At 39.4% G+C, this 25,502-nt stretch overlaps 1 protein-coding gene across 2 annotated transcripts in view; it reads left to right on the forward strand.

The window, feature by feature from the left end:
* Positions 1–25,502, forward strand: part of diaph2 (diaphanous-related formin 2) — a 345,406-nt gene that overhangs the window by 204,826 nt on the left and 115,078 nt on the right. For both annotated transcript variants that reach the window (XM_076102904.1, XM_076102905.1), the window contains 3 exons: positions 7,229–7,330; positions 9,911–10,150; positions 15,409–15,538. In XM_076102904.1, coding sequence (XP_075959019.1) covers positions 7,229–7,330; positions 9,911–10,150; positions 15,409–15,538 — 472 coding nt within the window. The remainder of the gene's footprint in view (positions 1–7,228; positions 7,331–9,910; positions 10,151–15,408; positions 15,539–25,502) is intronic.

Consider the following 25,502-nt stretch of genomic DNA (forward strand, 5'->3'; position numbering starts at 1 on the left):
AAAGATGCACATTGCAAAACTGGGATTGGGATAATGCACAAATTCAGGCCCACGGGCCAAACGTGACCTGAACCAGTTCCATGTAGCTAAAGAAAGAGAAAGATCGGAATCTAGGGAATTAACAAACCGTAGACACAACACAGACTGAGGATTTATTTCGAACAAACAGTAAGAGCGGTGTTGTAGACTGCTGCTGCAGAGCAGCTCTTGCCCAAGCCGTACCCAGAACGTGTTATGTGATCTAGCTGCTTGAAATGAGGGAGTCATCACTAAATGTTTAAGCACGCCCCGTTTTTGGTGTGTGTGTGTGTGGTAAGCTAACTCTAGTCAGTGGATGATATGTCCCTGGGGGCTTGTTTTGTGGAATATCAAAGTGGCTTCTTAATGTTTAATGTCTGCCAGTGTATTTTATATTACCCCATCTCCTTTTCAAAAGGAAAGGCTAATGACTAATACTGCACCGCCGCTATTCATTTGTAATTAGCAGTGCCCTATTCTGTGTGCAAATGCGCTAATATCAAAGAAGTGTAGAGAAGTGTCCAGCGTCTCTTGTATGTAAACTCAGCATGTCTTAATGAGTATATGTGTGCACATCACAGTGAGCACTCATTGGTTGACATACTCGGGCTTCTGGTAAACATTTGTATTCAGTTTATGACTGAAGATGAGCAGTAGAACGTTGCACATGTTAAACCAATGTCTGCAAATCCTGATCAAGTCAAAATGTTGCAACGCTGGAAAAAATAATATAGTTGAACAGGAAAAGAAATGTCACAGCACGATGCGTATTTGTATAGTCATATTATACCATATGTGAGAATATATTGCTGGGTCAGACCAACACCTGTTACAACATATTTTTCATCTCTGTGACCTTTGAGTTTCTTATTCCAATATAAGTGTAGTGGTGAGAACTCACCTACGTGTCTGCTTGTTATTTTACAGCATCCCTGAGGCCCCTATCTCGCTCTGTGTGCATTTGTTGATTTAATATCAAATGTGCAGTTTTAGTATGCACAGTCATATCAATTACATATATATAATATATATATATATATATATATAATGTATATATTTGCTTTTGTAGACAGTATCACTATATATAATTTCAGTTTATTTTGAAATTGTATCAAATGACATAGTTACGCACCGACGTGGTTGTCTCACAGTAAACATCAGCATCGACAGTTTTCGGCTCTGCACTACTTCTCTTCACCTCACCATGGCAACAACCTTTTCCGCCAGGTCTCACAGGAGTCGTTCGTACTAGCCGTGCTCCACGCTTGTTATTATTGTTTATCCCTCTTGTCAATCACACGGATCACCATGAAGCTCATCCGTATGCATGAGCCCGTCAGTTCACGTTGGTGGCTCATTGGCTGCGGGGTCTGGCAGTGCCCATGCCAGCCTTTGTTCTCCGCTGTAACAACAGGTGACTGTAGCAGCCTGGCACATTGTCGGGCATCATTTGCATGGTGTAAAAGTGCACATGTGGGGCAAGGTGATAAGTATTGCTGTGCAAGAGCGCCTGTTGGATTAGAGCTTAAGCAGGAGAAACGGGATCCCCCTTGGGCTTAATTGTGGTTTATTTTGGCACACAGCACATAACTGTCTTCGGCATCAAATGCTAATTTAACAATGAAATGCGAAATACATTATGCTGATTAGGGCTGAAAGAATAAGACAGAGAAGGAGGAGAAGTATTGAATAAACAAAGTAAAGGCAGGGGAAAGAGAGGTGTGGCTTGGCACAGCTTGGTACGACGTCAAATGTGCCTTAGAAATTGATGGCCAGGACCTCAGGTGCTACATGTACTTTTCACCGATCATCACCGTGCTGCTGATCTGTAGCTACAGGGTCCAGGCCAGGCACTCGGTCCTCTGGTTGAATATTGATTAAGCTCTCTCTCACACACACATGCATACTTACAGACAAGTTCATGCACAATACAGCACAGCAGTAAAATTTTGATTAGGTGGAGTCCATGCAGCTTCTCCTCAGGCACACTGGGTGCTGTGTTTTCTTAACTGAGTAAAATTAGTTTTCTGTTTTCACTCTCCAATTCAGCGTCTTTGTTTCTGTGACAGATGGCACATCACTCACAGAGACGCTCACAGACGGCACACTCCACAAACAAATTAATTTCTATTACTGTTTTGCATGCTAGCTCTCTCCTCATTTGATTGACAGTCTCATCATATACCAGCACTGCATAAGGTTGACTGTACGAGACATTGTCGAAGAAGAATAATCCCAAATGAGGGATGATTTAAATGCGGTGCAGTGAAGTTCCTCCCCTTCTTTCCACCTTTACAACTTGCATATGGCTCGTCTTCATGTCTTAAGCGAAACAGTTTTATCAGTGTTGATATCATTAAATGAGCATATATGTATTCACATTTTGAAGCATATTCCCCTTGCATTTAATATATACGATTCATCTCTAAGTCCTGAGGGCTCACAATAGATTCAGGTTAGAGTGGAATACGCTGTTTATGTCTTTCTGTCTCTGTTTTTTTTCCTCCCTCTCTTACTCTTTTCTGTCTGTGTCTCTTTCTTCACCAAATTCCATCTCTGTGTTTGGCTCTTCTTTATTTATGTAAACCCCCCTATTTGCTTGCTTAATTTCTCTCTTAATCCTGCTTCACACCTTCACAATCTAAGTAGGTGCTCAGGTGTGCACATTTACAAAAAAAATAAATAAAATCCTCCGTACTTCCTTCTAAAAGACACATTAAATGTCACAGATAATCTGTCAGGTTTTCCAGCCCCAACCCTCAAATTAATCCCTCCCCCCTCTATCTCTCGCTCAACCTTTTTTTTTTTTCACCTCCCTCTCACTGCGTTTGTGTCTTTCTTTCTCAGACTACATTTCTCATTTGGTTTAATGCGATTTTAGAATCTGCCACACTCAGTTTGTTGCCTGTCAACATGTCACTGTAGCTTTACTCACAGCGAGGTTTGAGGTGTTTGTGCTGTTTGGCAGGGTGTAGATTCTGTAAGACTGCGACGGCCTAACTGATGGCCATTGTTTAACATATTCACCTGTTGGATAAGATTTGGCATTTGTTGCTGTTGTTGTGGTTTGTTTTCCTCTAATGTTGAGGTTAAATGTTGCTTATATTCATGAAACATTTATAAGATAACCTGCATTGTTCTTGTAAATGCTTAACATTTATATAAAACAGATGTTGTAAAATTAACAAAATATTGAGACGAGGAATCCAATATTTTAGAAGGTGCTGCACTCCATTTTACTGAGCATTATCTGTCAAAACTGTCCCCATTGTCGTAAACAAAAACACAACTTGCCTTTGTTCCACATCTTCATTTTTTCAGTTCTGTGGTAGTAACCTTTTGTTTGAGATGGGTGCTGTCTTCACCCACAAACTATTGTGCAAAGTTACTCTTTTCTTTTTTGACTCTTAAGCTCAGTGAAAAAAGAAAAAAATGAAATTCCGCGTGTTTTTTAGAACTGTCAAGCGTTGGTTTCAGAAGTTACGGTTTTGTAGGATGTTGAGAAGTCTGTCTATTATTTTGTTATTGATTCAAACTGAAGTCTTCACTGATTTGCCATGAGCCAGGTAGGGAGCCTGCTGAGGTGTCGCGGCAGGGAGATGGCACTCCCACGTTGTTCCACATCACAAATCATGTTTCTCTATCTCACAAAATTGAGGAGAAAATCAATTAAAAGGAGAAAATCACATCTGTCAAGCACATGGCAGACCTCCTCTTTTGTCTTTGTTGTAGACCTCCCATAAGCCTAGTAGAGAGGAACACAGTTTACTCCGATCATCTTTTAGACATCAGGGGATTTCTTCTTTATTTAACCCGTCTTATTAAAGCCTTTATTGCTCTGAGAAAAGCTTCATCGATTGACGTGTCTAAGATTAAATCTCCAGATCTCTTGGCTTTTTTTTTTTATCACTTTGACATTACTGCGTGGAATATGCTTCTCTGGGCTCTAATTATATTTCAAAAGGCAGGGCTCATAAACTAGGTGTGGTACATGTTACATGTCCTGCTCCACACAACAAGGGCACAATTCAACTTGGCTTAATATGGCACAATATAATAAATAGACACCTATACAACATATACCAGAAATTGTTCTTGATCCATATGCGGAGTGGCGCACACTTACTGACATTCATTGTGTGCTGAATATCAAAGCATTTTCACTTTGCACTACATCAGCACCTGCTGTTTTTAACAGCATGCAGTGCTGTAAACTGTATGGTTAACTGTGTGCCGGGTACATGCTTAATACCCCCTCTTTTAAACTCGAATCACTGGAAGCTAGTTGACAGCAGCAGAGATCAAAGTGTGGAAGCGAAAACCCTACAGATACTGCCATCTTCTACAAATGCTTAGTGAACCGTAACCTGTATCTCATTACTTTAACCTCACAGCCGCTTCCATTCCTCAAGTATACCTTTCACGGCCTGGTAAGCAGTAAGGGAAATATTCCAGGAATATTTACTTCATATGGTGGGTTTTTTTCTGTATGTATACCAAAAATGTACAATTCCAAGTTCAAGTGATGGAAAAGCACCAGTAACAGTGTTGTGAGGTTCTCTCAGAGTCCTTCAGTGGACCTGCTGACAGTAAATCTGTAATACATGGATTGAGTATTTTTGTGTAATGATATCCTTAATCTGTTTCAGAAAAGGATAGCAGCCCAAAAGCAATTGTCTGAACAATAATCTTGATGGTTATTCTTTAAGTTGAAAGTTGACACATTTTGACAGGCAGGCACATGTCGTGTATTTGGGTCTTTTCACACTGATGGAAATTAATTGTGCGTGTGCATATGTTATTGGACCACCACTGTCCCTGACAAAGATTGATTATGATCTTTCTACTGAGCATGTTCTTGATTGGCAGTTACTAATAATACATATTTTAATGATCACACCCAGAACTTACAAAAGCTAGATTTTGTGAGCCCGATAAAGACGTGCATACCATATATACACCACTGGAAATCTTTTGAGTTGTGACAGTCAGCAGATAAAGAATACATGTCAAAATGAAGGCCATGACTGTTGTTTCAATGTAGAGGCAACTGCCACGCACAGACCCTGACAGCATTTCTGAAGGACAACCTATTGAACGGAGCAGAATACTGAAAAGGTATCCATGTTTGGAACAACCACATTTTGCTGTTTGCTTTGTTGTTAGATAGCTTTATCTTGGCCTATGTGCTGATATGTTGCGCCTTCATCTTCGCCCAAGGCAATGTGTATTGCTGCTAGCATACTTCCTGTAATCTCTCCTAGACCACTGTGTGCGTCTGGTGGCCTGTGGTGAGGAGTCTGGCCCAGCATCTTCACCCAGTCTCCCACATTGCCACACATATGGTGCTGCCTTTGTGTCGATTGTGCTCTATGGGGTCTCTAATAATTAACAAGATGACAGACAAATGAAATGACAAGCACTAGGTGGATTCGATTTTCCATTACCCTGTCTTCTGTCTGAGGATTTAGCTGTAGCATTTTGAAATGTTATAATTTCACCGCAAAACTTCCAATCCATTCTAATGTAATTACAAAAGCCACTTTGGAAATGGCAAATCCAATGAATGTTAGTAGTTCTGTGTGAATGCAAGTTTCTATATGTCATCATAGTTTTCTGCATGCTGACAAATGAAAACAAAGTTGTTTCCCAGAACAACATACATCATAGAAATGGGCTGAATTACATTCACCAGGCTCAGCCAAGGGGACCTCGGATCAGAATTATGTTATTTTTCTTTTGCCTTTCCCTTATGAAGAAGTAATCGGGCATACTGTATGAAACAGCATCAGGAAAAGTTTCTTTGCAAAGGTCATGAGTGAATAATTAACAACATTAGCTTTGTGCTGAATACAAAATATATTCATTGCTCTCAACCAAAAGGAGAATAAAAAAGGAAACCCGTGTGCCCAGTCATCATTTAACTCCATAAATCCATCCTTACAAATCCAATTACACAAATATGTTTCTTTTTTTAAACTTTCTTATGTCATCAACAATCCTTTCTGCTTCAGCTGATATGATCAAAAGCCTTCATTATCATGGCACCATCGCTTGCCGCAGACCCTAATTGGAGCTTCAGCGAAAGCAAGCAACATTTGATATAATGGCTCCCTCCCAAACAGGAATGCCAGGTCTGCATTATGGCTTACTTTTTATATTGCTGCATTCCCTGAGGGAAGGATAGAGATGTCATCATTAGTGGGCAATAGACACTGGCCGTGGTGCTGAGGTCTATAGAGTGGTCATCCAGGGCCGTGGCCCAGCAGCAGTGTCTACTCTCTGTTTTTCTTGTCTGGGCTCCCATCTGGTCACGTGACCCTGCGCCAGCCTGCTCCCGCTGAATACATTTGGGGAGCTAATGAGGAGGGAAGCTTTGTGAAGACCTGGAAAAGGGCACCTCTTCCTCTTATTCTCCTCTGAGAAAAAAGAGGGAAAAGTTGCCGTGGTCAATTTTATTAACTTGGCTGACCTTCACACAAACAATTAACATTTACAGAAAACACAGTCCCTCCCATTATCTTCCTCATCTTCATCTTAATATTCAACCTTACCACCAGCAGCATCTTTTTTTTTTCCTTGCTTCTGCAAGGGGAATTTAACAGGCAAGTAGCAAATTAATGGCAAAACCGCTGCATGTGCTTTCAAGACAATTGCAATGTAGCGTGGATTATACAGTAAAGGTCAGTTATCTGAAGGTCCCTGACATGTTCGGTAATTGGCTAAGGGCCACCACAGTCACAGTAACAAGCCAACAGTGAGCAGTGGATTAGTATCCTCCTATCAGACCACCAGAAAACCTCCATGCATTCTCACTGAAATCTGGGCTAATACAGATAGAGACATAGGATGGGAAATATTCCATATAATCTGTATTAATTTACCAATGTATGACAAGGCTTATTGTACTTGTATTTACAGAAATTGCTCTTCCGTAGTTTTAGAAAAATGCCCCCAAGGGCACATACTTGTTAAATGGTTGTTCGGTTAGCTAACTGTATAAGGTGAATAGGATCACACACACATCAGATTTGCTTGGTTGGACTCTTCTCTCCTGCTACTGTGTAAGTTACCCTGTCATCCTTGTCTGTGAGGGGATTTTTATCCTGACATGGACAGAAAACCAGATTTGCATTAACAGTAGCTGTGTGTGTGTGTGTGTGTGTGTGTGTGTGTGTGTGTGTGTGTGTGTGTGCTCTCCCATTTGTAGAACCTGATAAAGAACCTGCCGGAGCAGAAAGAGCTGAATGCGCTAGCGGAACTAAAGGGTGAATATGAAGAGCTAGTGGAGTCGGAGCAGTTTGGCATTGTGGTGAGTATAATTTCCTGGAGACTACTGGGTCGCCCCAAGAGAGTACACAGTACACACAATCATACTCCCAGTCTGCTGCAGTCAAACACTTGCAAGCATGCACAGTTGAGAAATTCATTTTTTTCCCTTCATTGCTCGCTCGCTCTTTCTCTCTTTACCTCGCACAGACTCACAAACATACACTGAATGTTAGCACCTTTGTCTGACTTTGTCTTCCTCCTTCATTGTTTCACACGCTGTTTTCTGAGGCGGACTGCTGGATTTAGCAGTTTAGCAAAGGACCAGGGAATTGAGAAATACTTTAGAGGGATACCTTCCTGTGAGTTGCAGTAATGTTTAATTAAAACAGCTAACAATATAAAGGGCATATTTAATAAAAAAAGTTACATTTTTTGCAGCCCAACGTCAATATGACAGCGGCTCTCTGTCTTTTTCCCAAAAACTTTTGACTCTTGCTAAGAACACTTAAATTGCTTTTGATTAGCAATCCGCAACATGAACTCGGTGGATGCCGGATTTCTTTAACATCAACTGTCAATGTTTCCTCATGATAAAACCGTACCCTAAGGCTGTGAATCGTGTCAGTTAGAAAGTTATTTGAAAAGCGTGCCACTGTAGTCAACCAACTCTGATTCATTTACAATGACCGGCCAAAGTTTTATCCATTGCATCAATAGGATAAATAATGCTGTGAGGAACATATTTTTAAATGCAGAGTATAGCTTTCGCAAAGTAATCTATTTTTTTTTCTGTCATCAGAAGAACTGGGTATTCCCCAGACACATTTGATTGATTTGATTAGAAAGTAACTACAGCCGGAATTAAGTAGGTAAACATTTTTGGCCCAATCTGCAATTTGACCTTATCTATTGACATATCTGAGGTTTTTAAGTTAACGATGAAATGTTTCACACAAATGCTCAGACTCCAATCTTGCTCTGTGTCAACTATGCTTTGACGTTTTGACCGACAACTTTTTCTCACCGACCTGTGTTCAATACCTGGAATTCCAGCTATAAATGAGGGTGACTGAAAAGGCAGAAGTGTACTGTAAATCAGTTGTAGAAGAGGGGAGCTACATCATCAAGCCGTTCTGACCTTTCCACTTAGTTACAGCTATAATTACTTTTTAATTAACTGCTCTTTCCATCCATTTACCAAGTGAATACACAGCACTTTAAACAACTGTAAAATGAAGTGTTATCTTTGAACTTAACTTCACAACGAGATCATAGAGGCACATTACACGGATTTACAGAAGAAATGTTCAATTAGACCCAAGGGTCGCAGATGTGCTTAAGCTCCCCAGCTATTTTCTTTATTTGTTGAAGGCTTCTTTGCCTATGTCTTTAAGGAGATGCAATGATGCAGAGTTGGCAGTTTCCCTGGTGATCTCACCAATTTTGTGATCACATACCTCCCCACTGATGAAGTACCTTCTCAATGCAGAGCTATTAGTTCCCTTGGGAAATAAGCTGTGTTCAAGCTTTTTCTCTGCCAGATCTGTCACCAGTGTGCTCGCTTTCATTGTGATTTCTCGTTATTGTATACAAATCAATTCAAGTGAGGGAGAGAGAATGAGTAGCTTATGTGTGTGTGTGTGTGTGTGTGTGTGTGTGTGTACACGTGCTTTTGTGCAAGAAAGTGAGGTTGGTGGGTTTGTTTGTGTGGAGGGGAGAGGGGGGTTATTTGACAGACAACTTGCCCATACACATGAATATTTTTAAGCAGTAATGAAACATTATGTGTTGGACCTGAAGGTTGCCTTGAAGCACCGGATTATGCGTCAATCTGTGGAACTCGTCTGTGGTTGCCACTTTGCCATATATGTTACACCCAAAACCCTATTTGTTTTAATTCCCCTCACATTTTCAGAACTATTTCTTTTTTTTCTGGCTTTAGTGATTCCACTCGTAAGCCCACAAGTATTGATTGAGGCTGTTATATTATTCATGACAAAGCTGTTTAATGGGAGATTCCTTTATCCATATGAAAGTCAGAAGGGAGGCAGGAAAGAGGTTAATCCTATTTGCTAAAGAGGGTAGTTGATGTTCCATTCATTAAAACTAGTTGTAGCCGTAATTACACTCAACACTCGACGGTGATGGCGAGGTTGTGTAACTTTATAGGATTTCTGCTCCCTCACGTTATTAAAAGATTTTTTAGAAGCCCACTTTCTAAAGTAACTTGAAAATAACCGAGATAGAGAGGAGCATAATGCATGTCAGACAGCCATAAAAGTCACGATTGCAAATCTTTATTTTCCTTACTATGGAACCATTTTCTTCAAGCGCAATTTGCCTGTCAAGTGAGCCACAACTTATCAGTGTTTGCTCTTTACTTAATACATACGTTTTTAAAGGGCGGATCACACAAGTGATGGGCATGCTCTTTCCTGGCCTGCAGAGAACATGCGTGTTTAGTTTGAAAATGAATATCTATGGTAGCAGGTGGCCATGCTGGGCTGCTCTTATTATAATATTTCCAGGAGAGCTGGCTAAAGTCAGTGCACTAAATGATAAAGTACGACTACTTTGTTTATTCATTTCTATTTTTTTTTTTTTTTCATTTCATTTTCAGATGAGTTCTGTCAAACTCCTACGACCGCGTCTCAACGGCATTCTGTTCAAACTGACATTTGAGGAGCAGGTGAATAACATTCGGCCAGACATCATGAATGTGACATTTGCCTGCGAGGAGGTGAAGAAGAGTGAAAGCTTATACAAACTCCTGGAGCTGGTGTTGCTGGTTGGCAATTACATGAATGCCGGCTCAAGGAATGCCCAGACGTTTGGTTTCAACATGAGCTTTCTCTGCAAGGTAACGCGCCACCCCGCCGCACAACCCAGATGAACACCGTGTTGTGAAAATGTCTGAAACACGAACTGACATTAACATACAAGTAAAAAAAAAAAAGGCGGAAATACATGCATTTATTTATACATTTGTTCATATCCGTTAGCGGCATCGCACACATTAGGTTCAATCCAAGCCACAGAGAAGCCTCAGAGAAGTGTTGTAACACTCAGTTCAGGGTTGCAGGTGCATGAAGTAACATGAAAAGCAAATTTCCTTTTTTTCTCATTGTTGTTGAGTGCATATTTTTGGCGAGGTATATTCGTGATTTCTGAAGACAGAGAGCGATTGTGCTGACTGATTTAAGTAAAAACTGTACATTTTTTCCACCGATGCGGAACCCCACAAAACAGTTTGGAGATTTCTTGCCTCTTAGTGACAGCAGGAAACGTACGTCTGCATTTTCACACATGAATAATCTTCATAACTCCAACGAAATATACAAATCCACATAACCTCAATACATTTAGTGAAATACATTTAGTTCTCCACTATTTTTCAAATGTAATTGTGTCATGCTTTGAAAGTATTCATAGATATGTAGGCATATAACTCTCAGTCAGACCTGTCTATAATAAAGACATGCTAACAAGAGTTGTCGGCTGCATGAGGAAAGGTGGTTTAACGAATGTAAACAGAATCTCATGATATTATTTTAGCCTCAAAGTACTTAACAGAGACTTGATCTTCTAAAATCTGCAGCACCTATCAAAAGCAAAAACCATGATGAGGCGTGGAGCAGAGTGGAACTTGAGCCGGAAAAAGGCAGCAGCTGTGTCCACTGACAAAGCAAGCAAAGTGTTAGAGAGAGGACTGGCAGCCGTGCAAACACAGCTATACTACGCACAGCCAAGCTCTTGTAGCAGACTTGTTCTGCTACTCTCTCTCTTTCTCTCTCTTTCTCTCTCAAACCTACATTCGGCAGGGAGTAGCCGTGTCGCCATTCACATATTTTCATGTGAATTTGTTTAGCATTAGAAAATCTGAATGGAAACAGGAAAAATTTGATAAAACTTTCTCAATTGCGAAAAATAAGTTTTTACTCATGCTTGAGGTGGTTTTTGTGGAAAAAGAGCTGACGAGCTAAATGGATTATGGAAATGCCTTAGCAGAATAAATTCAGACGTAGCAAACATTTAACTCATCTGTTTCTGCTGTGAGCTTCTTTTTAGGATATCCCCATAACATATGAATGCTTGTCTTTGTCTGCAGACAATATGAAATGTGGCCAATAGTAGCCGACATGAGAGAAAAATTAACCCAATTGAAACAAATTATTGAGACCTCTCTCGATCTTTCTCTCGTAGATACGAGGGACAAGGCGACTTCTTTTGTTTCCGGTTACTCTGTTTACTGGTGGTTTACAGCCTTTACCGCCAATTTATGAACACATTACACTGTAGCTAACATTTAAAAAGTTCCCTGACAATTGAATAGGAACATGACGAGTGAGGCTTTTCTTCACTGTGTTCTGAGAAAGACAAAGCTACGGTTATTTATGTCACTAATAGCATCAGGATCAGGATTGAACATATTGATCAGAGGATGATTTTCTGCAATATCACGTAAGTGCATGTGTATAATCTACATACATATTTGGACATATTTTCTTAGCAACCATATTTTTAAGACAACAGTGTATTTATCTTTTATTTTACATTGAGTCGTTTTTTTTATTTTCCTAAATATTTGAAGATGCCTGAAATAATTTTTCCCCCTAGCTCTCCACCAAACACTGAGACATAGCCTCATGCACTCAACGCTTAAAAAAAAGATGAGAATAATCACACCAAGTTCACCTACATGTTCAAAATTCTTTCATAGCAACTGCTCAGAGACTACAGCTTGACACACCAGATGTAAACTCTGGGTATTTCAGCCCACATGCTCCTCCCCAACCTCCATCAGCTGTTGCTGCATCTTGTGCTTAGTGCCACCCAAAATGATTGTGATTGGTAAAAAGAAAAACAAACAAGCCAGAGTGATGATGCTGCCTTGAGCTAGACCATTCATTAATGCTGACACAGCGCTGTGGAGATATGTCGGGCTATGCAAGACTGCTTTCAGAAAAAAAAACAGGAATAGCTACAAAATCAACAGCATGTCAACAAATTAGGATTTTATTGTGAGCCAAAACATGACTTTGTTGTCCTGTCCCTTTCAAGTAGTTTTGGCAGTATGGTGCTTTGTAGCATAGGCGACAGTATTCGATGTCTTATCTAATTGATGATGAATCTGATGCCTTCAGAGTGCTTCGAGAACTCGTGCTGGTGCTGAAGAAAGGGCAAGCCGCCCCCAACACTGCCTTAGATTGGCAATCAAGAAGTGGGGATACACAAATTGCAAAATCTATCTTTAAAGCAGCCTGTGTAAGATTTTGTGACACTTTTGGAGGCGTTATTCTCAAACTCCCTGCTGTTCGGAAGCAGTGCTACAATGGGTATAAGCATAAAAAACATCATGTGAAATAGATCAGTCATGTTACGTTAAAAAACACTCAACATGGGATTTTTTTTAATATGGAAGATCTAATTGTGAATGCCAAAAGCCACACTTAACACACATTATGAAGCCGGCCATCTTGCAGGTGTGAAAAGGGCTTCGGTACAGTGAATCCAGTGTGCCTTTCGTATTCCTGAAAGCTGACTGAATCAGTGTGGATTGTCAGTGTAGAGCCTGGTAATGCCTCGGGAGGCTGATTGGGCCATTATAGTTGGACAAGAAAAAAAGTCTGCTTTCTCACTTTAGTCAATCAAGTAAATGGCCCCCCGGGTGGCAGGTCTAGGGTACCTAATGGGCTCATCAGTGAGGAGGAGGTTGATGATGGGAATGAGCAACAAGGGGAAGAGCATAGGCTGACCCATCTTTGCGTTCCAACTTCAGCCCTCCACTACAGCCCCTCGTCCTGCCAAGGACACCCACATCTCCTGGGAGCCAGACTGGTCACATACATTCCTCAAGCCAAACATCAGCTCTGGCTTCACAAGGACAGCAGTGAAATGTGGATTTCATGTCACTATAGCGTAGTGTGAAAAGCCTGTGAGCAAATTTCATGATAGAAACGACTTTGTACGTATGCATGCATTTCACAGAATACCTGTAATGTGAGAAAACTGCACAACAATCCACAGACGATTATAGAAGTGACTAATTACTTAATGACACATATTGGATAAATGGATCAAACCATCTGCTGCTTGACTAAAAACAAAGAAATAGGCGGGAAAACACTTCTAACATGCTCTGCTTTATAATTACCACATGGCAATGGTTTGTGTTGATTTTAAGTTGAACAGAATGGGCTACCTGTTAGGCGCTTGGCTTGGAGTCATCTACTCAAATTTAGTTTGACTTTGTCATCTGCTCTCAAAATGCCCACAGCACATGTGGGGATTTATATCACTATATGTCCCTTCTATTCACACAGCTCATTCTCAGCAGTGGCCTTGTGGTTTTTCCTGTTTACAGTATATACTATGTTCATTTTCTTCTTCTAATACAGCATAATATAAAACTGTACAAGCAAGTATACAATGCGTTTGCCCTTACCCGCTGCTCCATCTGCAGAAGTTGAATTGAGCAATCAAGGGCCGACGATTCTTCTGTTAGCGTGAGTGCTCTATATTCCCACCGCCACTTCTTCTGTTAGTAGTTAATTATTGTGTTATTTATTTATATTCGATCTGGATATTCAAGTGGAAGTGAGTCTGCTTGTAATACCTTGCCGATCTAAATGATGAATATATTGGAATGCGTTGTGCTAACTAGTTAGGGATTTGAAATAACGCTACCTCAAGGCAATTTATGTTATGGAAGTTTGAATGATATCACTGTTCAGAATTTGCTTTCGGCAAAACATTAATGAAGAGGCATTTCCCATCTATTTCAAATGAGCAGACTTGTTTGAAGGAGTATGTATTTATTTACACTGCATCCAGCTCAGCCATTAAAACATAATGGGATAAGACACACAAGCTATTCAAGTAGAACCTTCCAAAGCTTAGGAGCTCTGACAGTAAAAGCCTTTTTTTTTCACATTTGGCTTTTAGCACAAACTTGAAATGGCCAGGACAAGGGATGGACTAGGATTAATATCAGCCCTAGACTCTGACATGGACCAGCTCACTACCACCTGTGCACAGATACTCCACAGCCCCCGGCACAGTTCTCACGATACCGTGAAGCTGGATTGACTGAAATTCCTGATGTAAAATGGTGTGAAAATAGCATCAGCACCTTGGGTTTTATGTAGGATTCCCCCTGCCCTGACAGAGATACCCTTAGCTGAGTGTGTTATCTCAAGTCTTTTTTTATCTCAGCAAAGTACGTTTGAAGTCTCTTTGCTCCTGCCATATAAACTGGTCCAAAACAATAAACAAATTTAAATTTAAAATACATGAAATTATATTGTGATTACCCAACGTGAGCAAAAGATTGATCCTCATCTAATGAAAGTATGTGTGTTTTTGTGTTGGTGTGTGACCGTATGCCTCCGACTGCCTGTAATTGTTCCAATTCACTATTGCCTATATGTGTGCGTGTGTGTAAGTGTGCGTACACACGTGTTTGCACGTTCTCATATGTGGGCATGTCCAAATGCAGGCAGTTTACAGTGAGGATATTATCAGTAGGAGTACACAGAGGTGGCTTGTGATAATTAGTTTACCCAGCATGCCATTCGAACAGCATGGCAATCACGGTGGGGAATGAATATGAAACAAGTTTGATGTGGAGACTCCGGCTTCTGTGTATGAACACATGCATGCACGCACACACACACACATAGATACTTGGCAAACACAGTACAGTACTTTCATTCAGACTTCCGTGCCACACTGTTTTATTCTCATGGGTGCACCATCATTTTATGTGTTTATGCACTGTACGGTATATGAGCGTTTGCGTTTCTCTAGCCATCTGTCTTTGGAATGCGAAAGTATGTTGTGTTTCATAATGCATTTTTATTTTATGAAGTCTTCATCTACTGTGTCTCTATCCAGTCCCTCTTTTGATACTGGAGATTGACTCATTATCTTGGTGGCCATGTACCGTACCCACAAGAGCATAAACACACTTTGTACTTCACATCATTATGATTAAGGTGCATACATAATGGCTGCGGTTGCAAAAAGTACATTAAACGCATAAATGAGTGTAAAAAAAAATAATTTTCTTTAAATATAATATTTTCTTGTGTTTTTTATTTATTTTTTTTTTTTTAGCTACGAGACACTAAATCCATCGGTCAGAATACAACACTTCTTCATTTCCTCGCCGAGAAGTGTGAAGAGAGTCACCAAGAGATTTTGAGGTTTCCAGATGAACTGGAGCATGTGGAGAATGCCAGCAAAGGTATGTCTCCATGTCTTTATGTATCGAGGTCGGTGCATATCAAAATACTCACACATACATTATATAAGAACCAACATCATCTGGTAATGAATGTAGCCTGCACAAGGTTAAGGACTTTACTGTGATATATCAGTAAATGCATTGCTCTAGTCTATATTCATTCATTTATCTTATCAACATATTTTCACCCTTTACTTATCTATTTCCTCCCTTGACGGCAGCTAGCGCACTCTCTCTCTCTCTCTTTGTGACAGGAATAGAGTTGTTTGTGTGACCACACTGTCATTCAGCCTGTCAATAAAACTAATTCCACTTTAAATCTATTCCCAGGAATTTGGTGGATTCCCTGAAGGCTTATTTACTTTGTTAGCCTCGTAATTGGTTATTTAATCTAATTCAACTAATTATGCACTTGACTGAGGCTGCCAGCCATTGTGTAAGTGGAATGAATAGTCTCATGCGCCGTATATATTTAGATGCCTATATTCGCAAATTTTGAATTATATCAATTTGTCATTTCATGGAAATGATTTATTCAAGAAGATGCCAGTTAACTGACTGAGGACTCAGGAACTATTCGAGGAGCATTGCCTGAGCACACCAAACCTCTCTTGTTTCATTGAACATCACATACAATTAAACAGGGTTTTCAGTAGGAAACTGTAACAGTGAAGGAGACCTCCTGTTTACATTGTGAGACACAAAAAGTGCAAACAAGCTAACATGTCAATTAGAGGAAGGGTTGCTATGTTTGAATAGGCCAGATATGTCTTTGTTTAATATATCTGCACCCTTTTCAAATATCTTTCTCTTATTTTGTACCATTAAGACATTTTGTTTGTATAACTCATGTGTTGTTTTAGTTGCTATATTGTACGGTGTCCTTTGCATGTTGAAGCTAGTTAAATGAGAAAAGCTTAAATCTCTGCTGACGAGCCTCTAAAAATCGATTTCATCAGATTTACTTTGAGGCAGAAAGGAACACAGTGACCAGAAGCCATGTGCGGGCCGACTCCATGTCTTTGAAAAGCTTTTTACTGCCTGTAGAAACAGTAGAGCATCATTTAATTATTCACCACTATCTTCAGATCCTCTGCAAGCTTTTGGTTTCGTATCAGGTAAACTGGCTAAGGAAAACTCAACAAATTTTGGATACTTTAAATTCTAGCTCGCACTTGCTGGTTTCTCTAAAGTTGCCTATCACTGCTTTGACAATTTACACTAAAAGACTGCTTGTATGATAGCCTCCTCTCCTCTTTTTTGAAGTTCTACTGAACATTAGTCTCATACCTCAACCCCCTTTTACTTTGTTTTTTACTCTCTAATGGGACAGTTTTCCTCTAACGTAGTGCACAGTGACTTGAATGACTGTAATGTCGTTAATGCCGTAACATTATTTAGTTATATAGCCACAGTTTGAAAAATCCTCATTGATTATTTGGAAACCTGGAAGCTGTTAGCATGGCAACAAACCCTCTTACTGGGCTTCATATTATAACGATTATACACTACAATCAATGTCTGCACTTGCACCAGATGAGTAAGTACAACAACATAATACTTTTACATCAAAAACAAATATATCACATATAAGACATAAAGTAAAACAGTTGACAGTAAAACCTTTGTCTTCTCATTGGTGAAGGACTAAATAAATATTATCATATTGTTTTGCATACTTGAGTAATAAATCTTTTGAGAACAAACCCGTGTATAGCATGTTACCTGAGAGTGATTTCTTATTGTTGGATGTCAAGAGAGGGATTATAATGTAATCAAATGGCCACATATAATGGTTGTATATAATGGTTGGAGCGTGTACAATTATTGTGTTCATTGATAAGTGTAATCAGGCCTTTGTGATTTACCAAGGAAATCATAATTTGCCTTTCCTTGATTGGCTGCTTCAGACGTTCACTCATATAGTGCACAGTTTCTCTAAGGAATTGGATTGCCACCTCAATCACTTTCGTCTGGATTTCACCGACATTCAAAACGGTGTACATTTGTTTCCCCACAGTAATTCTAAAATGTGAAAATGTATTATACGGTAGACCTGTTCGTATTTCAATGAATGATTTGTCTTAATTGCATAATTGATCATTCCATTTTTTTGCATTGTGGATACATGACTTTATTGAGCAGAAAACAACTGTTTATGTTGTAAAATAAATATACTCGGATATTCATTAAACTTTTAGCAGCTTAAAATGTTCTCACAACCAAACGAAATGAAGACCTAAATTGAAAACGTGTAAGTTTGTCTAAAAACACGTATGTTTTTGTTTTTATACCTTAGCACCACGAACTGCAATTTGACAGCAAAGCCCAAATTCTAGTTTTACTCTCTGTTAAGCATAAATATTTTATGAACACAAATACATTAATTGTAGGCGCTAATTAAATAAAATGATTATCTGATCTCTGTTATATTACTCTGTGGGCACAAATGCTTTACAATTAGGTTTTTCTGTATCACAGGAGCCTCTCAGCACCCACATCGCCCCATTACCATACTAAACCATCCTTCCAGACTCAGTACAGTCACGAAATCACCAAACGAGAATAACTACTTGTTTATTTGATGTGAACTGTATTTCACAAAAATAATTTGCATGCAATCTACCCATTCTTGTCCACGGCACTAGTGGAGGCGTTTTTTAGGTTTTCTGTTAAAAAATAGAGCAAAAGATTGGAGGGAACAAATTACGTAATTATCCTGGAACTATTGTACTGTAATACTCCTTTATAATCATTAGCTGTGGACAAAGTGCCCGTCAAAGTAATGTAATGTAGCGAGGTCTTGTTCGATATAATGTAGAGCAGCACTTTGCTTTCACTTCCTCTGATCTGGTCCTCTTGCTTGTGTCAATGCCTTCCCATCTTAATTACCTTCATCAAGGAAGGTTGTTAGCAGCATATTTAAAAAAAAATTATGAAATACTTAAACGGTCTTCATGAAATGTGTTGAAAAGTTTGGCCATGGGCGAAGGAACACTGATTCATTTTCTATGCGTTTTGCACCACCATCGTTGCCACTGAAAAAGCACTTAGCTTGCTGTGACGACTCCTGTAGGCCGACTGCAGATTGGTTGATTATACGACTGCATCACTATGTAATTGTCTTTTTGTATATTTGTATGCAAATCCAGACCCACAAGCCATTTCATTTAATATTTAGATAAACGTGCAGCCTCTGTCAATGTGTTTGATCTCTAAACACTTTCTCGTTTAATGTCAACACACAACAAATACAAACAGTAGCAGCAGCAGCAAAACGTGCTCCTTTTAAAACCATGTAGAGTTGTTTCAATGTTCTTTACTTTGCAGACAAACACATTGTGTGTCTCGAGAATGGCAGTGCTTCTAAATGCATTGGTTGTGGAATGTGTATAACAGACAAGGACATGTCAGTATTTTTAACCAGCATCTCCAGAAGCACATTTCTCTCCACCTGCTAAAGAGACGCCACCGTCATTCAGGCACTCGACATCTTTTTTAAATCGATAGAGCTTGTGGAGAGAAGAGATTATTATATAACATGAAGCTTACTGAATTATATGCGTTGCACAGTACAATATTTAACCTTGATACTGAGTACTGTATCGAGTTTAATCTTGACACCACTGCAACCATTTTTTTTTACCATTGTTAAGACAATAAATGGAAAAGTCCAGATAAAATGTATCAACACTGACAGCACCATATGTTTAATAGAGGTAGTCAAGTAGTAATACGATATAATACAGAGCTGAATGGATTAAGTTATTTGTAAGAAGTTGTGAAAGCCTATGGCGGCGGAAAGTTTGAAGCAGTATATCTCCAATTGTTTGTACTAATCTGAAGGTTGATATTGAACATCTAGTCCCTTGGATAGGAGCAAAGGCTTAACGTATTCTACTCTAGCCCATGCACACGCAAACATTTAATGCAGGATGAATTTGGCAATCTTTAGTCATATTGTCCTTTTTTTGAAAACATCGAGGCTGTTGCCTAAGAGATCCTTCGCCACATTCAATCTATTGACTTCCTTTATGATACGGATTCTGCTTTTATCATTGGCTTTGTGTCCGGACTACTAGCACATTTCACTGTGAGCTCCATCTCTGTCTGTACAGATGATTGGTAACCTCTTCTGCCACCATGTCATTGTTGATCTCTACTGATAAATCGCTCTGAGGGATGAAGGATTTGAAGGACGTCTGGATAGCTTAAAGGGGTGAAGACCTCCTCATTGGAAATTAAATTAATTTAAATGTGTTCTTCCTATTCTGCCCCCCAGAATGACAGCACGCTGTCACCACTGCCAGCTTTAGTTTGTAAAGATATACAGTAAATCCTTCATTTGCCTTCAGTAATTATTGTAGCGTGGCACAGAAAGGTTCAGTTGCACTACAATGTACTCTATATAGGACTAAGTGAATTTTCACAATCCTGGTAGATGTTACCATTCTTTGCTTACCATTGTGCCATGAACATGTGATCCATTATATTACTTATTCATTTACATTATTCTTTTTTTAAATGATCCTCAGATAGGCTCAGGTTAAACATTGATGCTGACACTCTTGTACCAGACGTGTGAGATGTCAGATTGACAATCCAAGGCAGATTCACTGCAAATCTCTCAACATACATACAAATGAAAGCTGTTGACTGTGTTTGACTGACATTTACTTCCATATTAGTGGTAAAATAAGAAAAGAAAGCATTTACTAATCATAGCTCACTTGATTCTCAGCCATAGGTGCTCTATCAATAGCTCTTTTGAGCTAGTGTTTAGTAATACCATGAGTGCCACTAAAAAAGACTCCATTCCATCCATTCAACATACACTAGGTATTGTATATATGAAGGGTTCAACACATATCTGTTTTTAATTATTTTCATTTTTCTATATTCCTTATAATGTATACTATATTATTTTTTGTTTGCCCTCCAGGGAATATCAGTGAAACTCGTTTGTAAATGAACTCTTAATGTACTGTTTATGCAATTATTCGTAAACTATTGGATATTGAGACTATAACCATTTGAAATGTAGCCATAGATTACACTATTTTCATACCTCTGACCTCATCTTGATGGCAGCAGCAAAGCCTTAAGAGAAGTGTCAGCAGCCAATTTGCCTCGTTAAATCCCCCCCCAGAGATGAATATGTGGGGCCTGGCAATGGGAACTAAGTCTGTGTGGTGATTCCACTCAATCAGTGGTGCACTGACAATCTGTCTTGACAATCCTGGAAAAGAGGAAATATGACACAAATGTTCTCATAAATCTATTTAGTATAGGGCTTAGCCAAGGGCAAAATACTTTGGAGCCTGTGAGAGAGAAATGGAGAATGAGGGGAGGAAAAAAATAAAGATGAACTCTGAGGATATTAATACCGCTGTGAATATATCTATTATCCACATTCATTTCAAGGCTCTGCAGCATAATAAAGCAGTGCCCATTTCCCATTTAAACTCATAGCAGTGCTTGGCTTTGTATTACGTAGACAAAATGCCTTTCTGGATGGGGTGGAACACAGTAGGGATCGTTTGTCTTTTGGTTTCAATGGAGTTGCAGGGAATCATGCGGTTGAGGAGATATTCCCTCATGACAGTCCGGGGAGGGTATCCTACTAAAGTCAGCGGCAGAGGCTCGAGGGAGAAGGGATGTAATTCAAGCCAAACACTTAAGTACGACTGCAACATGAACAAATAATCTTTGTTCACCTTTTTAACTTAAGATATATGTGTCTGAGAAACCACTCACCTATGAGTTTAACGCTTTGCACTGAGGCAGTCGCTCCGGCTTTTATTTCACTGCAGACGTGTTGGCCGTTGGAAATGAATTGCAGAGGAAATGATGAGAAAAAAAACAAAACATGTATTCATATGTTGGGAACATTTTGAAAGCTATCAGCTGGGTTGTGCGACCAGAAAGCCAGCGGCTAGCTCAAAAGCACTGTTTTAAGATATGATAATACAGCATGCTATGTGTAGGAACGTCTGGAGGGCATTTCTTAAAAATTTGGCAAAAACAGCAACTCGGACTCAAAGATGAACTGATTTGATTTTGGAGGCCAAAGGTCAGGGTCAAGGTGTGACCTCACAAACACATTTTTGGCCACAACTCAATGATTTATGCTTATTATGACAATTGATGATGTAGTCATTTCATTTTGGACAGACACGGAGGTAAACTGCAACATATGAGACGGTAAATGTAGTGTCATATGTATCCTTGCGGTCGGTCATATTGCGTGACGTCTATTTATTCCATTGTAGCATTTGTTGTTTTTTATTTAATGTTTCAAGATTCTGTCATTGTAATGGTTTCAACATGTTAAGGCGCATCACATACACACAGTGCACACGGGTCTTGCTCAATTTTAATTTATTAGACTGCAGAGGAACAAAGAGTTGGATTTGTTTCATAATATAATGTCAGAAACATACATGATTAATTATATTTATAATAGTTAGTGTGTTGGGATACAAGCCGTGTTTAAACCACTCTTCAAACAATTACCAATCCCAAAATGTTTAAGATGAATAACGATTCACCATTAATGTTACAGTTAAACATTAAACACCATTAATGTTTAACTGTTTCTATGCTTCTATACCTACATTATGATTCGGAGTGCCATCTGCTTCTAAGGAGACTTCTTCTCTCATGATGCCTCATGGTGCCATTTCTCCCAATTTCACCCCAAATGATGATCACAATGTAAAATACAGCATATGAATTTACTGTTTCCGTCAAATAGACAAACACAAAAAGAAGCTGTCCTAAATGTATTCTCTATGGTAACGTAGAGCCATATAGACCTATGAACTGAACATTTAACCGTTTACTGCAAAGTGCAGCTGTAACCTTCGTGTTTATCTCATTTGTGGAGTGTGCTGATTGAAATGAAATAATGTCCATCATTTGATTCTGTATTTTATTTAGTTTTTTACCTTCCTGTTTTTTCTTTTTATGAATATAAATAACATCCTTGAGGCAAAACGTTCATATTGGATAGATTGATTTGATTTAATAACAATATTGAATGTAATGCTTACTGGAGTTTTACTTTATAATGTATGTGGACAGATTGCTTTGCCCTTTCCCCTTGCGAGTTTTAATCTTTAAAGAAAAAGTTTGATGTGTTCTTTGGCTGTTTTATGGCATCTCAAACAACCGATCAATGAATATTTTGGAGACAGGGAATTAGTGATGGTAAAACTGTAGTTTTTGTGCCTTATCAAACAACGTAGCCAGCTTGTTCCTCGTCATACTGAACATCCAGGCATAAACATTAGTTTGTATTTACATTAGTTGCCATGTATGGAATGACGAAGTAGTCTACATATATATAGTGTAGTCTTATGTACACGAGAAAGGAATAGCTTCTGTGGCTTAATCCATTGCCAGGTCTTTTTCCCTTGAAGGTAACTTGACAAGGGATGCTCCAATTATAGGAGGCAAGCACTCCTCTGAGGATGTGAGCCACAATATTGCCCGTGCCCTCTGACCACAACCAGTGTTGCCTTTGGTTTGCCAGTGCACAGTAACAAGCTTCTTCTTCTATGTTGATATCTGGCCGCTTCTTTTCCATTTCAGTAATGGTTCGGCATTCTGGTTTGGCTCTCTAAATTAGCAGCTTTCATGTCTGCTGAGATACGCAGCCATTTGAAAAATCGTGAGTGTCACAACAATGACTATCAATAACTCCAACATCAGACCATCTCAACCTTTGAAAAAAATAATCTATTTCACACTAAGTGATTTTTTTCCCCTTCTAAGATCTGTAGTCAAACTCTTCCGTTGTCCCTTAGAAGTAATTGCATGACAATCGGATTTAGGTGCATATTAATATTCTCAGTGGGAATTCCATTTGCCATTTAATCGTGGGAGTTAATAAGGTGTGGTATGAGGCTCACGGATGTGAGGCATTTCAAGGGTATTGCAATTTAAAAAGTGGGGAATTGCATATAGGTAAAAGCTAAGACGGTATTCTAAATTGGGATTTTTTTATTCATTGTTTTCCTTTCAATATTTCCAGCAGTAGAGAAGCTGGTCACGACTATGGGAATTATGAGCAAGACAAGCAAAATAATGTCTACACAACTTCAGAACTCGGTGGAGATTCACCTTACAGTGGTACGATGACCCAGATTGCACATCCAAGACAACAGGGGAGTGGCTTTGTTTCTGTATCTACTTGAGAGGCCCAACCGAAGCCTGCAGTTAAACCCCTTTGAAAATCTGTGGAGAGACCTGAAGATTGCAGCTCACTGATGCTTCCCATCCAGTCTGACTGAGATTAAGAGGGTTCGCAAGGAAGGAGAGATAAATCTCAACTCTAAGATGACTTGAGACTACAGCCACTAGTGTAAAAGCTCCCACAGCACTGAAGAAACAAAAAGTATTCCAATCACTTTTAGGCAAATGTGTTTAAGTTGTTGATGTACTTACTCAAATTCCAGTGGACGGAATATGGTTTATTTAGGATGACAACATCTCAACACTGTGAACTAATGATTTGTTTTGTTAGGTTTGACTGAAGTCCGGATACACGCACTTCATTTGTGTCCATTTTGTTATGTTTGGGGTTTCTGGCTATCACTTGTTGGTCAAATCATAAACGTTTGAAGTGCTGGTAATGATTGAGGGCTTGTTTACATTTTATTACCCTGCTTGTGCTACTTTAGGTCTGCACCTTTCCTTCTATCATTTCTGAGTCGAAGCACCAAGCAATCTCCTCGGAAGCTTTTTGTGTTGGAGAACTCATCATTTATACATCAAAGGAATTTGGCAAAGGTAATACACAACCAACGGCTGTCTTTGGAGTCCTGAGATCCACATTTCCAGTTGATTTGACTGGACACATTATGCACTGCTGCCCATACAGATGTACACAGTGGCAGCATTTTCAAAACGTATCAAACCAAAGCCAAAATAATTTAATTATTTAGCGGTCTTAACAACCCTTACACCAATGCACATCATTTTTTTGGAAGGCAAAAAAATATATCTAAAAACTGTGATGGCTGACACACTGGCGGAATTTAAAGCTTCCACAACCTGCTGGATCATAAGTACTGAAATCACATTTTTGTATCAAAAATGTTTTATCTGCCCGCCCGTGTATAACATCAAGTACACACGGCCATTAGTCAATTTAATGTTTTCACTGTGGCTAGAAATGGAAACAATTTACGCACTCGTTGTTTAAGGTATCCTCATCCCTGGACCCTGGAAGTGATGGAGCAGGATCAGCGAGGCCAGCCGTTCAAACGGACGGTCTGTCATGAAGAATATTAGGAAGAGGATACAGACCTGTCTAGCTCCACCAGCTCAGGATGAGTGATGAGCTCTAGAGAGTTTTCCTTTTTTCCTTTTTTTTTCTCGTAATATGCACTTCATGGTGGACGAGTAGTTCATTGTGAGACTAAACCAACTATTCTCTCCCTTTTTATTTTCTTTCTGTCCATTTCTCTGTCTCCCCACACCTGATTTCTTACATCACCACTTTGGCGGGCCAGTATGAATGCAGACAGAGATAGACACATGCAGGGAGGCCAGCAGCCCTGCTTAGCATCAGGCTCCACTCCGTGACAGCAGATTCCAATGAGAGGTGACAATTGGACCAGGGGTGAGAATAATGCTGTTTGCCAGCCTAGAAATTCAGCCTGTCACAGTCGACCATTCCCCCTGCTGGGAGTACTCCATGAGCGGAGGTGAACAAGGAAGCTCCATTTGAAATGTAACTCTGTTTTCTGCACTAACTCATAACAAGAACCAATCCACCCCTGACGATTAAAATGATTGTTGTGTTTTCAGAATTTAGCAGTAGCTGATCAACAAATTGGCCTCTATAACAGCTCGTAGGGGTAACCTGAATTCAAACAAGTTCATTTGCATTCAGAGCTTTCAAACACTGCCAAATATAAAGTCCTGTTTAATGACATACAGTGATTGAACTCAA

The sequence above is a fragment of the Anarhichas minor genome, unplaced genomic scaffold, assembly GCF_050575085.1.
Source record: "Anarhichas minor isolate MPS153535 unplaced genomic scaffold, ASM5057508v1 ptg000028l, whole genome shotgun sequence".
Taxonomy (NCBI): domain Eukaryota; kingdom Metazoa; phylum Chordata; class Actinopteri; order Perciformes; family Anarhichadidae; genus Anarhichas; species Anarhichas minor.